The 20,370-nt window shown below is 41.0% G+C and overlaps 1 protein-coding gene across 48 annotated transcripts in view; it reads right to left on the reverse strand.

Annotated features, from left to right (window-relative positions):
- The window catches only part of SRPK2 (SRSF protein kinase 2), a 242,472-nt gene that overhangs the window by 218,267 nt on the left and 3,835 nt on the right, over positions 1-20,370 (reverse strand). For 11 of the 48 annotated variants that reach the window (XR_014067233.1, XR_014067231.1, XR_014067237.1 and 8 more), the window contains exons 2-3: positions 18,573-18,785; positions 17,943-17,997 (exon numbers count right to left, since the gene is read on the reverse strand). The exons of 29 other annotated variants lie outside the window; for them this stretch is intronic. Coding sequence is in view for 14 of the 19 variants with exons in the window: in XM_081535852.1 (XP_081391978.1) it covers positions 17,943-17,997; positions 18,573-18,699 (182 nt within the window). In the remaining 5 variants the exon portion in view is untranslated. Of the gene's footprint in view, positions 1-17,942; positions 17,998-18,085; positions 18,217-18,572; positions 18,834-20,370 lie in introns of those variants that run through there. 8 more of the 48 variants (XR_014067244.1, XM_081535868.1, XM_081535867.1 and 5 more) reach the window with 2 other exon arrangements.

Consider the following 20,370-nt stretch of genomic DNA (forward strand, 5'->3'; position numbering starts at 1 on the left):
AGTAAATACTTAATAAATGTTAGCTGCTATATTAGCTATTATCTGCATTAGATGAACCATAAGAAATTTTATGGAATTTGATGTTTAAGAAAAAAAGCCCAATTTCATATGTATTCATCTTAAAATTAAATCATGTTCAGCCTGCTCTTCCATAATGGAATGTAAGACTGCAACTATATTAAACAGAAGGAATGGGGCTTAATTTCAAAATTTTTTAAACTTCAAATTATGGAGTCAAAGGAATTTCTCTGGTCTTGTGGAAAACACGGGAGGCAAGGTATGGGAAAGGGAAGTCTCTGAGACTGGTAGTCTGCGAAGCATTTCCTACCCTAACAACAATACATACTGTGGTTCAGGCCTGACAGCCACCTTAATCCTTTATTAGCCAAAGTTCTCAATTCAGTCTATTAAGAATTCTTTTCGTGGGAAAATATCACTTTGATTTCTTAATATAAGCTAACAGGAAACTAGAATTCCTTTAACAAGAAGTAATTTTTCAATCTTGCCCAAAATAATTTTATCTCATAAAACAAGGAATACTAAATGTTTATTTCCCTCTTGGACTCAGCCTGTGTGTGTGTCAGTCGCTCAGTCATGTCTGACTTTTTGTGACCCCATGGACGAAAGCCCGCCAGGCTCCTCAGTCCATGAGAATTCTCCGGGCAAGAATACTGGAGTGGGATTGCCATTCCCTTCTCTAGGGGATCTTCCTGACTCAAGGACCAAAGCCGAGTCTCCTGCACTGCAGACAGATTCCTTACCATCTGAGCCACCACAGAAGCCCCTAGACTCAGCCTAAACATAATTAAAAAATAAAAAATGAATTTTTAAAACCACTACCAGGATTACCCATTCCTTTTATCACATGTCTTAGTCTCCCCCAGTCCCCTTAGTCTAGTTTCAAATTATAGACCTAGAGATACTCTGCTACAAACAATGAATATCTCCTCATGATTTCTAGATCTAATGGAAATTTTGTTGCTCTAATTCACCACGAGGACCTATCCTTAGACAACGTATGTCCTATCCATAACTTGTAGGCGTTATTACTGAGAAAAAAAAAAATTAAGCTGGCCAAAATAACTAAAGACATGTTCATATTTAGATGCTTAATAAAATTTTATCCTAATTCCACAGCTTTTCTTTTTGCCTATTATAAAAAATCCTAAAATACAACTGCAATACCATAAAATAACTAGCTGCCACTTACAATTTATTATGTACTACACAGATATAATTACTTTATTGAATCCTTACATTTAATCTCTGAGACGTATTAGCTCTATTTTAAGAAAAAAATAAGACTTAGAAAAATTAAATAATTTATCTTACACCACTGAGGAAAGTGATGCCTTCAAAACTTGAACCCTAGTCACCTCCTTCTGACAGCAGGATCAGCCTCAGCAAAGAATATTCAAAGAGTAACCAGACTTCAGGAAAAGGGGAAACTATGACTTTTTTTTAGCTAAGACAGGTTTTGCCTGCACTAAGTATCAGGATTCAAACTTTAAGAGTAAAATTATACCCCCTAGGATCCTCTGAAAGGTAAATGTATCCTTGGGTGTCCCTTAACTTGATCACAAAGACAGTGAAGGTAGTGGGCATAAGTGGAGTCAAGGGGAAGAGAATAGATCTCCTATTACTGTTAAACCTACAGGGTGCTGGCTATCTGTTATGTAGATAAAGGATACAGAAGGCCTTAGTGTTGTAGGAACTGAAAAATCAAGTTTTTAAAACTAAGACAGAAAACATAACTAATCCTTAAAAAAGAGAAAACTATCTTACTGTATACTAAAATTTCCTACATAAAGCAATTTCTATCCCACTCCTACCATATATCCATATAATAAAACAGTTTACGTCCATGTCACATGCTAAGAGCAGTTTCCATTCAAAGGAAAAAAACTGTATTTTCACCTTTCTTTTTCTGACAGTAAAGGGAGGAATTTAAAAATAAGGTTCTTCAGTGTGGAGATTCCTTAAAATATTGGAAACAGAACTGCCATACGACCCAGCAATCCCACTACTGGGCATACACACCGAGGAAACCAGAATTGAAAGAGACACGTGTCCCCCAATGTTCATCGCAGCACTGTCTACAATAGCCAGGACATGGAAGCAACCCAGATGTCCATCAGCAAATGAATGGATAAGAAAGCTATGGTACATATACACAATGAAATATTACTCAGCCATTAAAAAGAATACATTTGAATCAGTTCTAATGAGGTGGATGAAACTGGAGCCTATTATACAGAGTGAAGTCAGAAAGAAAAACACCAATACAGTATACTAACGCATATATATGGAATTTAGAAAGATGGTAACGATGACCCTATGTGCAAGACAGCAAAAGAGACACAAACGTAAAGAACAGTCTTTCGGACTCTGTGGGAGAGGACGAGGGTGGGATGATTTGAGAGGGTAGTGTTGAAACATGTATATTATCATATGTGAAGCGGATCATTGGACCAGGTTCGATGCATGAGACAGGGTGTTCAGGGTTGGTCCACTGGGATAACCCTGCAGAATGGGATGGGGAAGGAGGTGGGAGGGGGGTTCTGGATGGGGAACACACGTACGCCCATGGCTAATTCATGTCAATATATGGCAAAAAACACTACAATATTGTAAAGTAATTAGCCTCCAATTAAAATAAATAAATTAATTTTTAAAATAAGAAAGTTGGACACAGGTGCATAGGAAAAACATCATGTGATGATGGAGGCAGAGGTTGAGTGATGCAGCCCCAAGCCAAAGAATGCCACGGAACCCAGAAGAGACAAGGAAGGACCCTCATCTAGAGACTTCAGAAGGAGCTCGGTCATGCAGAGACCTTGGTCCCAACTTCCAGCATCTAGAACTGGAAAAGAATAGATTTCTGGGGACTTCCCTGGTGGCCCAGTGGCTAAGACTGTGCACTCTCAATGCAAGGTGTCTCGGTTTGATCCCTGGTCAGGGAATTAGCTCCCACATGCAACTAAAGGTCTAGCACGCTGAATGCTGCAACTGAAAGATCCTGCGTGCTATGACTGAGACCCAGTGCAACCAAGTTAATTAAATAAATAATAAATATACATTTAAAAAAATAAAAATAAGGTTCTTGCAACAATCTCTGGGGGCTAAAAACTTTACCTTCTGTGTTAGTCCCAGAAAGACTTGCCTTCTGCAGGCTGTATGGTAACTTTGAAAGCGAGTGAATCGGAATCTAGCAGCCTAACTAGCACTAAACTGGCTCAGAAACTAAAGACAGGTGACCTTAATTAAGAACCTGCTTCTTCAGTCCCCCTCACTACTCCTTCACTGTAACTTCTGCACTGAAGGACAAAAGAATAAAGGATTGAAGAATTTTAAGCTCTTTTTCAAGAAGCTGCCTTGAAGAAGCACTATAGTAGGTGAGGGAAAGACCAAGAGACAGTTTTTCTACTTTACATATAATAGAGTTCTAGGTAAAATTTTATTTTAAAAGCATTCTGCAGGAATTCCTTCGTGGTCCAGTGGTTAGAGTTTTGCACTTCCACTCTCAAAAGCATCGATTCAATCCCTGGTCAGGAAACTAAGATCCCACAAGCTGCATGGCATGGCTCTCCACCCAAAAAACATTCTCCTACTACAGAGACTGAAAAACACTTGTCCAGGTGCTCTCTAAAGTCCTGGCTATTTTGCTGCATTCTCAGATCCACAATCTAAGGCAATACGTTTCAGTTGTGAAAAGAACACAGTCAATTTTATATCAGTGATACAATTAACACTTATAGAAAGTCCCCTACATACATACAAGTTTCATTCCAAGAGCATGTTAAGTCCAAAGTTAGCCTTGGTACGCAACCAACACAATCAGCTACGTAGTACTGAACTGTAAGAAACTTATAACATTCTCACACAAATAATACATAAAAAACAAATGAACAAAAAAATAAAACATTTTTAATCTTGGAAAGTACAGTAGTACAGTACAACAGCTGGTATACAGGGGCTGGCTGGCATCGAGGGAACAGGCAAGAAGAGTTACTGACTGGAGGAGGAAGAGGAGGTGGGAGATGGTAGAGCTGAAGGATCGTCAACAATAGAAGACCGACAGCAAGCTGCAATTTCACTCACATCTGACACTGATGGCGCACACGTTCACATCTTTGAAAGTTCACAACTTGAATGTTCGTATGTAGGAGACTTACTGTACATCCTATTTTAGGATGAAACACACCGTGTACCCCGTCTCCCTAAAAAAAAACAACTTTCATTGCAATATTCTAGACGTAAAAATAACCACAGACTCCCTGTGTAACTGGTGGGAACAGCTGACTGACAGCAGAAACAGTGGCAGCAAGCTCTGTTCCTTGCATGCCAGAAGCAACAGCAGCACCTGGTGACCAAAGGAAGCCCCCGGCCACGGGAGTCCCAAGAGTCAGGTGTTCCTTCTCAGTGTACTGTCCTTGTCCCTCCCACATCTCAAACTTCAGCTTCCTGGGGTTGGAATCTGTCTTTACTCCTTCACCCACCCTGCCTAGTTCACACAATTGTCTAGGGGCACATCTACTACACTGAGGTACTACAGGGGACACGGCACCCACACTCTATGTTCTCGTGGGACACACAGGCAAGTTTAAAGCAATCAACAATCTCATACAGATGGTCCCTCCTGTCCCTATCCTTTTAGGACCCACATTCTAAGACGTAACTTGAGAATTATAAAGCTTAAAAATATTTACATTAAGAATATATCCAAAAAATAGCTGGAAAACACACACTCTGGAATTGATAGGCCAATTATTAATTTTGAACTGAATTCAAGTATCAGGGACAAAACTACATTTTGTAGGATTTATCCAGTAAGGCTAAGGACTCAGCATAAAGTATCATATAAGCCCAAGTATAAGCCATGGTCTTTTCCCAAAAATCATCCCTCAAAAAAGAGATAGATAGTTGCCTCAGATTCTAGTCCTTATAAAATCTTTAAAGAGATAGACTGTTCTCAAGTATCTTATTTTTAACATAATAAGGCCAAAAAAAAAAAAAAATCCTCCAGAGGAAATGAACAATCAGGATTACAGGAATGCTAGGTTTGATGGCAGAGGGTGACATAATGATCATTCCTAGAGAAGCCTGACTCAGATGAGTCTTGGTCAGACCGAGAAGAGAGGGAAGGGACAAAACATTCTTTACTGATGACTGATTGGGGAACTGTCTGAAACCACTTTAATCAATACTAATTTGAGAGGCTTAGAGACATCAACCCAATAAAATCAACTTAAAAACAGGCAAATAATTCCAACATATTTTTGGAATTAGAAAAATCCTTCAAGCTAGGCTTCAGCAGTACATGAACTGAGAACTCCTAGATGTATGAGCTGGATTTGGAAAAGGCAGAGGAACCAGAAATCAAATTGCCAACATACATTGGATCACAGAAAAAGCAAGGGAATTACAGAAAAATACCTACTTCTGCTTCATTGACTATGCTAACGCCTTTGACAATGTGGATCACTACAAACTGTGGAAAATTCTTAAAGAGATTGGAATACAAGACCATCTTACCTGCCTCCTGAGAAAACTGTATGCAGGTCAAGAATTAACAGAAACAGACATGGAACTGGTTCACAATTGAGAAAGGAGTAGGTCAAGGCAGTATACTGTCACCCTGCTTATTTAATTTCTATACAGAGTACATCATGCAAAATGTCAGGCTGGATGAAGCACAAGCTGGAATCAAGATTGCTGGGAGAAATATCAACAACCTCAGATATGCAGATAATACCACTCCAATGGCAGAAAGTGAGAAGTGAGGAGGAACTGAAGAGCCTCTTATGAGGGTGAAAGAGGAGATTGGAAAAGTTGGCTTAAAACTCAACACTCAAAAAACTAAGATCATGGCATCTGGTCCACGGCAAATAGATGGGGAAAAAATGGAAACAGTGACAGACGTTATTTTCTTGGGCTCCAAAATCACTGCAGACGGTGACTGCAGCCATGAAATTAAAAGATGCTTGCTCCATGGAAGAAATGCTATGACAAACCTAGACAGCATATTAAAAAGCAGAGATATCACTCTGCTGACAAAGGTCCGTATAATCAAAGCTGTGGTTTTTCCAGTAGTCATGTACAGATGTGAGAGCTGGACTGTAAAGAAGGCTGAGTGCCGAAAAACTGATGCTTTTGAACTGTGGTGCTAGATAAGATTCCCGTGAGTCCCTTGGACAGCAAGGAGATCAAACCAGTCAAACCTAAAGGAAATCTACCCTGAATATTCATTGGAAGGACTGATGGTGAAGCTGAAGCTCCAAAACTCTGGCCACCTGATGCAAAGAGCCAAGTCACTGGAAAAGACTTTGATGCTGGGAAAGACTGAGGGCATCAGAAGAAAGGAGTAACAGAGGATGAAATGGTTGGAGGGCAACACCAACTCAATGGACATGAGTTTGAGCAAACTCTGGGAGATAGTGAATGACAGGGAAGACTGGCGTACTGCAGTCCACCATGGGGTCGAAAAGAGTCGGACATGACTTTGCTATACACAAATTTTTAAAAAAACTTTTTTGAAAAGTAAGTCAATTGTTAAATGGTAACAAATGCAATTCCAAACAATAAATGAAGGAAAAACAAAAAAGCCTCCGAGTTTTGCAAAAAGTTCGTTATACTTGGATAAAATATCCAGTGACAGTATCATATATGGATTCAAGGATGATACATCTCAGTTTGGACTGACATAAATAATACATGCTCTCTCTGTACTACCTTCACAGCTTTTCTATAAATTTTAATTGTTCTAGGCAATGAAATTTTTAAAGAAATCAGATTTATGAGGCAAGGGATGGGGAGAGAGGGTGAACTGGAAGATGTCAAAGGTACAAACTTCCAGTTATAAGATAAATAGTTATAGAGAAGTAATGTACAACATGATGACTATAGCTAATCATGCATATACGTAACCGTATGATATACAGCAAAGTTGTGGAGAGTGATCCTAAGAGCTCTCATCACAAAGAGAACTTTTTTCTTTCTCTGTATTTTATCTATATGACATGATGGAAGTTAACTAAATCTACCGTGGTTATCATTTCTCAATTATGTATATCAAACTATCATGCTATACACCTTAGAGTTACACAAAAATTTATGTCAATTATTTCTCAATAAAACTGGGGGAAAAGTTTTTAAAAACATATATCATGTGTTCTGGAAAAAACTGATTCAAAAACCATTTTTCAACATGTTTTTTAAAAAATTTATTTTTATAAACAGAAAAATAAAGACATAGTGAATCTCCATAACCAAGTACTCAGCTTCTGCAGCTTCACAATTTTGATAACTTTTTTCAGCTTTACTGAGGTACATAACTGACAAAATTGTATATATTCAAAGTGTACAACATAATTCGACATACATCTTTATGAAATGATTACCACAATCCAGTTAACTAACACAGCTATCATTACACATATTTCCATTTTTCGTATGGTGAGTGAAAAAGCACTTCTAATGATAAGTCACTGATGTTACAAATGCGAAATGTCTGAATAAAACTGCTTCATGAAACATGAGGTACTTCTAAATTAATGTATTGGGTAAGATGTTTCAGAAAAATCCAAACAAACTTTTTGGCCAACCCAATATAATGTGTGAATTTAAATGTTTTTGTAATTAGAGATTAAATATCATAAGTAAACATTTAACTACTCCATCTATATCTATAAAATTTTTATTTCCAAGTTGTATAAAATTTTAAATTTCTCATTGGGGAACTAGGGGACTTATAACCAAAGCTGTCTTATAGTCAGGTACATGAAGAATTTTGTAATACAAACTGAAAAGTTCCCTTGGAGACATACACAACAAAATAGAGCACCCCCACCAAAACAAAGGAAAGGAAAAAAAAAAAAAATTGGCTAATAGCTATCCACACAAACCAGGAGTCTAGATTAGGCTGTGCTACCTTTATCCTTGGCTGACAGTGCTCCTGGAATCAAGGCAGGGTACAAGCTTAAAAACCTGGCAATTCCAGGTAATGACTTAAAAAAACCCAAAAAAACAGAATATAAGATTTTGTGATAAAAATCTAGGACCTTTGGTACAAACAAAGAGCAAGAAAAAAATTTCCTAATCCTTAGTCATCAACACAAGAAATACTTTACCTACCTGGACTAGATGATGAGACAATGATAGGTAAGAAAGGAAGAGAAGGAGGGAGGGAGAGATGGAGGCGGGAGGAAGGAAAGAAAGATTCACCTCTGAAATATAAAGGCCATCAATGATGAACTAAATTCACAAATCTAATGAGCTCTCCTCAAATCTCAGTTTCCTTAAACTTCCTTCTCCCATTTATTTATCCTCTTTAAACTGACTTTTAGCTTCCTTTGTCTTATTTTGTCCAATGGCATTCTCCAAGTTTCAGGCTCCAGCCCTCTTCTCTCCACCCCCTTCTCTTCAGTAAGCTGATCTTGCTGTCCTAACTGTCCTCAAAGGTATACTCTAAGTCCCAGCTTCCCACCCGTATACCAGCTCCCCATAATGTACCTCCCCTTTGGATAGATGTCACTTAAAACACAGTGTGCTGAAAACAAAATCTCTTTCCCATCTCCAGACAACTCCCAACTTTCTTAATCCTCATTAGGTATAACATTTTCAGTCAAACTTTGTCATTGTTATTTTATTGCTTTCCTCTTCACATCCTATAATTAGCTAAGCCCTGGTGACTCTTAAGAATGTTACAAAATTGGGAGTCTTAAGAAGGTTCACTATCTTTGAGTTAATATTTCCATTTCTAAGATTCCATATAATCTAAGAAAATCTGAAATGCAGACAAAGATGTTCACTGAAATATTATAATGCCTGACAGTTGTTTTCTAGCAACAAATATTCAAACAAATTAAGCAGTTAATTAGACCATTACTGTCATTAATAACTGGTTATGAGAAAATATTAACATTAAAAATGTTAATGACCAAATAGCAAATAATGACAGCAGGATACAAAATCATGTACAAGATAATTAAATAACACACAAAAGAAAACAAGGATTAAAAAAAACTAGAAAGAAAAATACCAAAATATTAACAATTTTTCATTTGTGAGTATTTTGCTAGATGGTGACAATGTGAGTCATTTTTGTCTTCTTTTTCTTCTTTCTTTTTGGCTCTGCCATGAGGGATCTTAGTTCCCCAACCAGGGATTGAACCCAGGCCCTGGCAGTGAACTCAGTATTATTTTAAACTAAACAGCAAAAGTAAACTGGAGGAGGAACTTAGAAATATAATCTTAATAATATGCAAGAACAGCCAAAAAAATTCTGAAAACAAGAATGACAAAGTGTATATGGGAGATGTGGGAGAGCCCTTGCCCTACGAAAGCCTAAAAAAGTACTGTAGTTCTGTACTCAGAACTACAGTAATTAAAACAACAGGGAACTAAAGCAAGAACAGGTAAGTCAACACCTCAGTACTCATATTATGGAGAGATGCAAAAGACTTGGGATGACGAGACAAATCACTTTGAAAAAAAAAGACAGCAATAACCAAATCCTAATAACTGCAGCCAAACTTTACTGAACATTTACCATGAGTCCACAACCTTAGGGCCAGAGGTCTTCTCCATTTGGATTTTCCAAAGACAATATGGCATGGTGCCCATATCATGTACTATGTAAGATTTCAACAAAGTCTAGGAGCACGCTTTTAAAACATGCAGCCTACAGCCTTCCTCTTCTCAGAGGAAGAAGATAGCCTCCTTCTGTACAAAACAAACCTGTGCTCTAATCCCATCCCCTCCTGTCAACTCAAGGCTTTTGCTCCAAATGCCTGTTAGTCTTTTCTTTCTACTAGCTCCTAGTCTTCGCTTACATTTGAGAGGGGGAAAAAAACACTTCTCAAGAACCACTTTCTCTTTTCCTTTTCTCCTTGACACAAAGAAAGCTTATTTAACTAGCAATCTTTAAAAAGAAAAAAGAAAAAAAAAGATTGCCCTGTCATCTCATTCACTCACGGGGCTGCAGGTCCCTGTCTCCAAACGCACGGTGCTGAGACTGCTCCAGCTGTGGGCTCTAACAATTTCCTACTCGCCAAAGTCAAAAGGCCAACACTGGGGTTCATCTCACTTGAATTATTTTTTTCCCTTGCAGACTGTGCTCTACTGACCATTCCCTTATTGAAGTGTCCTTGGTAACTGTGAATCAGTTTTCTCCTGGCTCTCCTATCCCTCTGCCTCCTCCTTTACCCTACCTATGGCTTACACGTTCAACCCCTTCAGCCAGCTGCCACCAACAACTCCAGTTACCATTTCTACCCAGAGCTCTTCCCCGTGTTCTAGCAGTCAACACTGACCAATACCTCTAACTAGAAGTGAACCAGACACCTCTAACTGCCTAACAAAAGCCATCATTAGCTTTTTCTCTATCTTGAGGAATGGCAACACCATCCACAAATTTAGCTAATTCAGAAACCTGGAGTTCATTCCAGTCTCCTCTCTCCTCTGACATTAGACATTAAATCCAGTGAATTCTACTCCCTTAATACCCACCAGTCTCCTGAAGCCTCCTGCAATGGCCCCCTAATGGATCTCTTGCCTCTAAGCCATTCTCCAAACAGCTGATAGAGTAATCTTTCTAAAACATCTCTATCTACACCCTCAGCAATGAACCCCACTCAGCACTCACCATACCCTGCACCCCAGTCTTACCTCCCTGCTTGATATTTCAGGAACTCAAGCATGCCACTTACACCCCCACATGTTAACATCAACTGCACCGAAGCTTCTGCTTGGAAGACCCTCACCCTGCCCCCTCCTATTTACTTGGCAAATTATTTTTGGTTCTTCAAGATCCAGTTTAATGCAACTCTCTGTAAATCTACTAAAAAATACTGAACTGTACACTTTAAGCAGATGAACTATATGGTATGTAAATTAGATCTCAACAAAACTCATAATTTTCTGTAAGAAATAAGGCTTACATTCCATTTTTTTTAATAGGCAAAAGACAAAACAGGCACTTCACAAAACAGAAAATTCAAATGACTAATAAACATATGAAAACATGTTCAAAAGCATCACTTAGGCAAATGCAAACTAAAAGCTCAATGAAACATCAGTACACATCCAGAATAGCTAAAATTAAAAAGAAGGACACGATCAAATATTACAAAGACATGGAACAACTGAAACTCCATACATTGTGGGTGGGAATGTAATACAGTTCAATCAGAACTATTTCATGAAACTGGGAAAAATATCTTTGCAAGTACTACTAAGCATACACCTCTTCTATAACCTAGCAATCCCACTGCTAGAACATATCCCCAAGAGAAACAACTGCAAAATGTCCACAAAGGGACATGTGCAAGAATACCTGTAGCTGCTTTATTCATAATAACTAAAAACTGAAGGAAAAAAATTGTGGTAGTATATTCATTCAATGGAATACCAGAAAGTAGTAACAATAGACTAAGGTACAACTGGTACTTGCAACAATACAGACAAATCTCACAGATACAATGTTGCATGAAAGAAGCTAGAACCTAAAAGTATATACCATTGATTCCACTTATATGAAGTTCAAGAACAGGCAAAACTAACCAATAATGACACATACCAGCAAAGTGGTTACCTCTGGGCAGGAGGGTATAAACTGGGGAGAGGTTTGAGGAACCATATAGTGGGTTCAATCCCTGGACCGGGAAGATCCCCTGGAGTAGGAAATGGAACCCACTCCAGTATTCTTGCCTGGAAAATTCCAAGGACAGAGAAGCCTGGCAGGCTATAATCCAAGGGATCACAAAGAGTCAGATATCACTGCAAGAATAAGCCTACACCGAGTATTGGAAGGGTCTGTATTCTGATCTGAGTGGTGGTGATAAATGAACATAAAAATCATCAAGCTATATACACTGAAGATTAGAGCTCTTTACTACATTACTATACACACATGTATGTATACATCCTATAGCTCAATTTTAAAAAAACAAAAATATGCATAAGCAAATTATAATTTACAGTACTGCATTATATACTTGGAAGTCAAGAGCAAAGAGCTTAAATGTTATCACCACAAAAGAAAAAAGTAATTATATTAGAGGATGGAGGAGGTATTAACTAATCTTAATGTGGTAATCATTTCACAGAGGTTTCCCTGGTGGCTCAGTGGTAAGGAATCTGCCTGCCAATGAAGGAGACAAGGGTTCAATCTCTGGGTCGGGAAGATACCCTGGAGAAGGAAATGGCAACCCACTTCAGTATTCTTGTCTGGGAAATCCCATGGACAGAGGAGTCTGGCAGGCTACAGGCCATGGGGTCACAAAGAGTCAGATATAGGACTTAGCGACTAAACAACAACAAATCATTTCACAATATATACATACACCAAATCATGTTGTACACCTTAAACTTACATATGTTATATGGCAATGATATCTTAATATAGCTGGAAAAAATATGCACAGATACAAGGATAATGCATCAAATATACATATACACATGTAATTCAATTATTTAAAGACAAAAATATGTACATATAAAAAGATAACACATCAAAATAACTGGTGTAACTACAATGGATGTCTATTTCTTTAAATTGTTTTATACTATTTTTTCCTTTTTAGCCGCGCCACACAGTTTGCAGGATCAAGTTTCTGACTAGGATCGAACCTATGCCCCCTGCATGGAAGCTCCAAGTCCTAACCACGGGATCGCCAGGGAATTCCCTGAATTTTCTACCATGACCATATTACTTTTATCATTTAAAATTAAGCTATTCATTAAAATAACAACAAAGTTAAAATCCAACAAGGTCTCTTCCTAACAATCAAAGTCCCTTAACAATCAAAGCACCACTGCACCTAAACCTTACAGCACTCATCACACCGTTCTACAATGGTCTGTGGCCCAGGTAATCTCCCCTACTTGCCAGTTAGCATAGGGATTTATCTTATTCTTTCTAGCATCCAATACACTGGCGAGCACTAGGTATCTGCAGCACTAGGTATCTGCTTCATATATATTTGTTGTACTGAACAGCTTTGGTGGTATACAAAAGTAATTGCTAAATATACAACAGTATAATAAAGTTAAGAAGTCAAAAATAAGTGATTTCCTTCCACAGGAGGAATTTCAAAGTCATGGGCTTGTGAGCTTGAATTTATACTACAGGGTACAGTTGAGGCTTACCTAGTAAGATATAAACTTGTATGACAGCATTCCTAAATTGCCTCACCTGTGATTTACTGACCCAATGCCACCAATCCCATGCCTACCATTTTCTGTGGCAGTCAGAACTCATACATACTGTAAGAATATAGATAACCAACCAGCTCCACCAGCCAATAGAAAGTTAAGAGCCCAAAGGATACAGAATCCCATCACCAATACCATATACACAGATCACACTTAGCATGCAGAGGAGAACAGAGAGAGCGACAGGGACAGACACCAAGAGACCAAGTTGCTAACTTGCTAGAAAGTCAAAATGCAAACTAAGACCTCCAGCAATCATACTTTTGGGTAACCTACATAAGTGGAAAAAAAATGTTTACATTAAAAACCTGTACAGGAATGTTTAGCAGATCTATTTATAAGAATCAAAAACCAGAAACTATCCATGTGTCCTTCAACAGATGAATGAATAATGGATAAACAAACAGTGGTACAGTCACACAGTGAAATGCTACTCAGCAAGAGCAACAAAAAGAAGTTACCAATACACCAGCAACAAAGATAAGACGCAAGGGCACTATGCTGCCTGAGAAAAGTGAATCTCAAAAGGTTACATACTCGGATTTCCTGGTGGTCCAGTGATTAAGACTCCATGCTTTCACTGCAAGGGCACAGGTTCAATCCCTGGTTAGCAAACTAAGATCCCATAAGCCCCAAAGTGCAGCCAAAATATATAAACTTAAAAAATAGTAATAATTTTAAAAGTTGCATACTATATGATTCCATTTATACAATTTTCTCAAAGTAGCAAAATTACAGTGATGAACAGACCAGTGCCTACAGGGTGTTAGGGCTAAAGAGAGGGTATGATTACTAAAAAGTACAAGAGAAGTTACCTTGTGATGATGAAACAGTTCTGCATTCTAACCGTGGTGATGATTTCATGAGTGATAACACTTGATAGAACTGCACACACACAGTGCATGTAAAAACTAGCAAAACCTTACTTGAGTTAACAGTACTGTGTCCAAGTCAATTTTCTGGTTTTGACAATGTTCTAGGTTATAGAATATACTACCACTGGGGAAAGATGGACAAAGGGAACACTGGGAACTCTGTACTGTTTTTGCAACTTCCTGCAAATCATACTATTTCAAAATAAACATTTTTCATTTAAAAAAAGGTGTTAAAAAATGTTTAGCCAAAAAAGCTTAAAATACAAATGTTCAACTAAAACACAGTATACCAACACAATAAAGTGTTACTTGGCAATATAAAGGAATGAAATACCAATACATACTATAACACAGATGAACCTTAGAAATATTATGCTAACAGAAAGCAAGCAGACAGAAGATCATATACTGATGATTCTATTTATATGAAACATCCAGAATAGCTAAACTTATAGAAACAGGAAACAAATTAGTGACTGCGTGGGCAAGGGAGAATGGGAAGCACCACTACAGGGTTTCTTTTTTGAGGTGAAACAAATGTTCTGGAATTAGATAATAATTGCACAACTTTGTAAATATATTTTTAAAAACAGCAAATTACATACTTTAAAAACTAAATTTTTTAAAAATAAAATTTTATGGTATGCGAGTTATGTTTCAAGAAAAAAGTTGCACGTGAGGAAAAAAATTTTTTACTCTTTAAATTAAAAAATTGTATACAGTTGCACAGGCCCCAAAGCTAAAATCTATCCCAAGACATGTGTTTTAGTCAATTCTTAAGGTTCTGTTTGTGCTTGAATGACACTAGTTCTTCCCTGCTGCCTGTTACTCACAAAGCAGCACAATAATCAGCAAACTAGAATCATGACAATCTAACAAGCTAACAATCTCAGTTGAAATATCTTAATCTCGTTTCTCACAACTGCAAATCCTAGCATTCTAAAAAAGGAGCCTACAGGAAGTGGTTCAAGTCATAAAAACTCACAGAACTGAACTGAATTAAAATGAATGAAGTGGCACTTGTACATCCAAGCAGATAATGATAAAAGTAGATCATATTGCATCAAGCCAGGCCTATATAGTCATAAAATTCAAGTGTGTCAGTCATTATATTAATACAGTTTAAAATTAGATCTATTACTCCCTCTCCTGCTCTGGAAAACTAAGTGAAAACCAAAAACACTGGGCATCTGGAGACCTGAATTTTGGTTCAAACTAAGCTAATTGTGTGACCTTACCCTCTATCGGAGCTGTCTGTAAAATGAGGAAAACCTCTGAGGCTACCAGTCTCCTGAAGCCCCTCCACCGTCACTTCTCTCCCCACACCACTTCAAGTCAAGTCACCAGAGTTTCCCCCTAGAGCTATGGAAGGCAAGCTCTCAGAGTGTAGTTCTTCCTGCCACTCATAATCCATTCTCCACATTAACAGCCAGTATACTTTTTAAAATAGGAATCAGATTCTGCCACTCCTATCTGTGTGCCTCTCAAGGGCCTAGGAGGCCAGGCCCTACCCATTTGGACTCCTCCCCAATCACCATCCTCTCCAGTAGCACTCTAGCCACTCCGACCTTTGGGTTCCTCCAACATTCCTAGCCCATTCCTCCCCAGGGCCTTTGCCATACTCCCATCTTCTCTTTATTCTAAATTCTGTTCAAATGCCACCTCCTCAGAGAACTGCGAGTGAACTCTGGTCTCAGTCTGCCTAGACTGAACTTAATAGCTGGACATGTTGCTTACTCATGCTATGCCTCTGCCTCATCTGTAAAGTGGTGATAACTACAGTGTCTGCCTCACAGGATTATCACCAGGGATAGATACATGAAAACAGAGCAGCAAATTGACTGGCACAGTTTTCAAATGTTATCTATCACTGTACTTAGGGCACCCCATCTTCACTTTCTATCTTCACAGCATTATCCGGAATCATCATCTTTGTCATCGGTTCTGAAGCCCCCAAAGAGGGAAAGCTTCATAAACTTTGCTTTTCTTGCTCAAAGCTCTACCAATGTATTCTAGGAAAGGCATACAAACACTTGTTGAATATATGAACAAAGCAATGATATCAAGGATTCCTTTAAAATAATACTGCCATGATTCAAAGAATTAAGTGAAAAATGACACTGCCTCAATCAAACAGATCTACATATACATATATCCATCTACACACTCGCACACAAAGAGCCATCCCCAAAACTAAGGGCATGCTTTTTTCCACCTCCTTTTAACTTTTCTGAACAAAATGGGCTATGTAGGAAGAAATGCTTAAATTTGAAAGTCGTGACCAAAACACAAGAGCCAAAACACTACAGTTCTCCTTACTTATGGGCTAAATTTCCATCATTCACCAAAGGAAACCTCAAATATAAGACTGACTGATAGCGTTAATTTTTAAAGTACCTAAAACTACCAAATATCCACTGCGATTTAAAATCTTAAGAATTCAATTTTTACCCACCAATTCAAGCCCTTAAAAAACATGTTTCCCTCATTCTAGTAATAGGCTTGTTTGTTTGGGGGCGGGGGTGCTTGTTTTTAAGAAAGACTTAATTATATAGGTATCAACATTTTGTGATATCCTGAACATACGTTCAAGTAAATATCATGATACATCACATTAGTAATGACTTACGCAGTTTTCATAGACGCCACCAGTGGTTATGAAATTCGCTAGGCAGACACCAAACTGAATGGGAAGGGGAAAAGTCTAAGATGCTTCAGGCTAGTGTCCCAAAGAAAACAACGCAACGAGAAATGCTTCGTGATTTTATTTAAAGATGATCACGGACTATCCCTACAATACCAAATAAACCACAGAGTATTTCTTGCTCAAATGGAAGAGTGAAGCCACAAATCTAGGAGGAGGAGTAAAGATTCTGAACGCTAGTAGATTCTTCAAAATTAGGGGGGAAAAAAGGAAAGGAGACGCGGCGGCGCTCTGCGGTCTCGAAGAAGCTGTCCAGGAAAGGCTTCCCGGGCGCCGGCCGCTCCCACTCCGGTCCCCGGCCAAGCTGGAGGTGGCTGGCGGCTGGCACGTTTGAAATATCACCACCCTATTCATCTCCTCCCGGCACAATGAGGGGCTGGGCAGCCGCGCCGGGGACCGCCTGCGCACACGCCCACCCGCCCCGCGTAGCCCAAGACCCGGGCGCAGCAGCGGCTCAGCGAAGTCACGCTCGGCCCGGGCAGAAAGTTTCGGGGGAAAAAAAAAAAAAAACCCAAGCGCCGAAACGCACAGGTCTCGGAGCTGAATTCGCGCCAGGAACACGCCCGAGGCAAACCACTTGACAACCAGCTCGGGTTTTCAGCAAAAAGGCCGAGAGGCGGGGGGCCGAGGAGGAAGAGGAGGCAACATGCATACACACACACACACACACACACACACACACACACACACACACACTCGCACTCGGCTCCTCTTCCTCTAGAGCCCCGGCTCCCAGGTGGGAGCGATGCCGCAGCCTTACGCCTGGACGCGGCGCCGGGCGCCAGCGCCCCTTCCTGGAAGGCCCGCGACCCCCCGGCCAGATAGGAGAGCAAGGGGAGGGTGCGCACGCCCCACACCTCCTCGCCCGTCCGCCCCTGACGGCCGCGGCGACAGGAGGCCGGAGAGGCCTGGGGTCCGGGGGATGCTCAGCCGGCCGGCCGCGGGCTCGCGTGCGCCCCTCCCCCGCCCTCCCGCCCCTCCCCCCGGGCCGCCCGCGGGGCGCGCAGGAGGCGAGCGCCGGCGTCCCGGGGGATCAGCGCGCCCGCCCGCCGGCACCAGGAATCCGGGCAACTTTCCCCTGCTCGGTCGCAGGCAACCCCCGACAGGGCCGGGGCGGGCGTCTGGGGACTAGCGCTATGTGGACTCACTTTTTCGGATGTTTCTCCCTTTTCGGCCTCCGCTTTCGGGCCTGAATGGCCAGCACTGAGGAAAGAAGACACACATTAACGGTCGGGCAGGCCGGCCTGCGGGGCCACGTGGCGGGGAGGAGGGGACGCCGCGGGCCACTCACCTTTCCGGGAACTCATCCCGACGCGGCGCCAGAGGGGCGGGGGGCTTCGCGGCGGCGGCGGCGGCGGCAGCAGCAGCGACGCGGGAGCAAAGCCGAGCTGCAGCCTTCACTCGCTCCGCCGGCCGGGAGGAGGCGGGAACCGCGCCTGCGCCGCCGCCGCCGCCGCCGCCGCCGCTGCTCCCGCGGGGGGCCCAGAAAAACCCGCCCCCGGCCGGCCCCGCCCCCGCCCCGCCCCCACTCGCCCGGCGGGGTCGAGACCCCCGTGCCGGTCCTGCTCGCGCGCCCCGCACCCACGCGACTGGTCCACCTTTGCGGAAGTGACCCCCCCCCACGACCACCGCCACTCCCTCCCACGCCTCCCCCGCCCCAGCTCGCCGCCCGGGCCTCCGCCTCCTGCGCCCCCGCGGCTGGCCCAGGCCTCCTGCCTCTCCCCGGCACCCGGCCCGCGCGACCCTCCCTGTCCAACCACAGCCTCTCCCCTACCCACCCCGGCCGGTCGCGCCACACGTCTCTCCATGCGCTCTTCCCTGGCCGGCGCCTCCGCGGGTCTCACACCACCTTTCCTCACGCGGCCTCTTCTCCCCCTTTGCTCCTCTACATCCTTGCATCCCCATGAGCGCCGCTTCCTCCTTTCCGGCGGGTGTGGAAAGGGCACAGGACCAAGAGCTGAGAAACCTGGGTCTTTCACCAGCAGTGTGACCTTGGAAAAGTCATTTTATCTCTCATCTTTACCTGCCCCACAGGATTGCTTGAGTGTAAAGAAGGAGACGATGCAAACAGTAGGATTAAGTAAGATTAAGCTTTTGTACAGGAATAAAAAGTCCAGTTCAATAAATGCCATGTGTATAACAATTTTAACACAAGCCACCAAGAAGTTATTCCTTACTAAGAGGAAATTGACTCCTGAAGAGGTTGAAGAGTTTACCCAACAATGATTCAAATTTAGGCCTAGCTGACTCGAATCAACTTGATTGGGGAACGAAATGTTTTTGAAAGATACTCATCCTGATCATTTACTCGGTCAACTGTATTCTTAACTCATCAGGGGAGCTAGTTGTATTTTAAAGATCCTTAAACCAATTGGACGGAGAAGGCAATGGCACCCCACTCCAGTACTCTTGCCTGGAAAATCCCATGGACGGAGGAGCCTGGTAGGCTGCAGGCCATGGGGTCGCTAAGGGGCGGACGCGACTGAGCGACTTCACTTTCACTTTTCACTTTCATGCACTGGAGAAGGAAATGGCAACCCACTCCAGTGTTCTTGCCTGGAGAATCCCAGGGACGGGGGAGCCTGGGGCTGCCGTCTGTGGGGTCACACAGAGTCGGACACGACTGAAGCGACTTAGCAGCAAACCAATTGGAACAGCGCTGCTTGAACTTGAGCTTTTAACAATACTTTCTCAATTTTTTATTTTAAAAAATATCAAAAGTACAGAAAAGTTGAGAAAAATATAAGTGAACATCCGTATTAACCCATATTCACCAATTTTGAACATTTCCCCAGATTTGCTTTCCCTGTGTGTGTGGAGGGGGTGTGTTGTTTATGATAAATCATTTGAGTTTTTTGTAGATTTTGTTACTCTTTTTCCCTAAATATTTCCATGAGTATCTACTAAGAACAAAGATACTCTCCGACGTATTCATAATTCCATTATCACTGCAAGAAAATTTAGTATCATTATAAGTAACATACAGCGGCCATATTCAAATCTCCAAAATGTCCTTTTTAGTGGACCTTTTTCTCAATGTGGAATACAATCAAAGATTATACATTGCATTTAATTGCCATGTCTTTTTAAGCTCCTGTAGTCTAGAATAATCCCTAGTTTTGTTTTTTGCTTTTATAACTTTCACTTTTTTGAATTGAATTCTACTGTTTGCAGAATGTTGTTCAGTTTGTATTCATCTGCTCCCTATTAGATTCAAGTTAAATAATTTTGTCATCTACACTAAATAGATGATATTAAGTTCATTTTAGTATACCGGCATCAAGAGGGATACAATGTCTATCCTATTGGTGATGTTACATTGTAATCATTACTCCATGGTAAAGATACATTTTTTTCCTTTGTATTTAAAAAGTAGTCTATGTGCAAAAAAAAAAAAAGAAAAAAGTAGTCTATGTGAAAAATGGGCAAGAGACTTAGACATTTCTCTAAAGATTAACAAATGGCTAACCAGTACATGAAAAGATGATACATCAACATGAAATGATGATGTACAGCATCATTAGCAGATACAAAGCAAAGCCAAAATGAGATAGCCCTTCACATCTACAAGCATGA

This window comes from Giraffa tippelskirchi, chromosome 10 (genome assembly GCF_054371585.1).
Source record: "Giraffa tippelskirchi isolate mGirTip1 chromosome 10, T2T-mGirTip1v1.2.pri, whole genome shotgun sequence".
Lineage (NCBI taxonomy): Eukaryota > Metazoa > Chordata > Mammalia > Artiodactyla > Giraffidae > Giraffa > Giraffa tippelskirchi.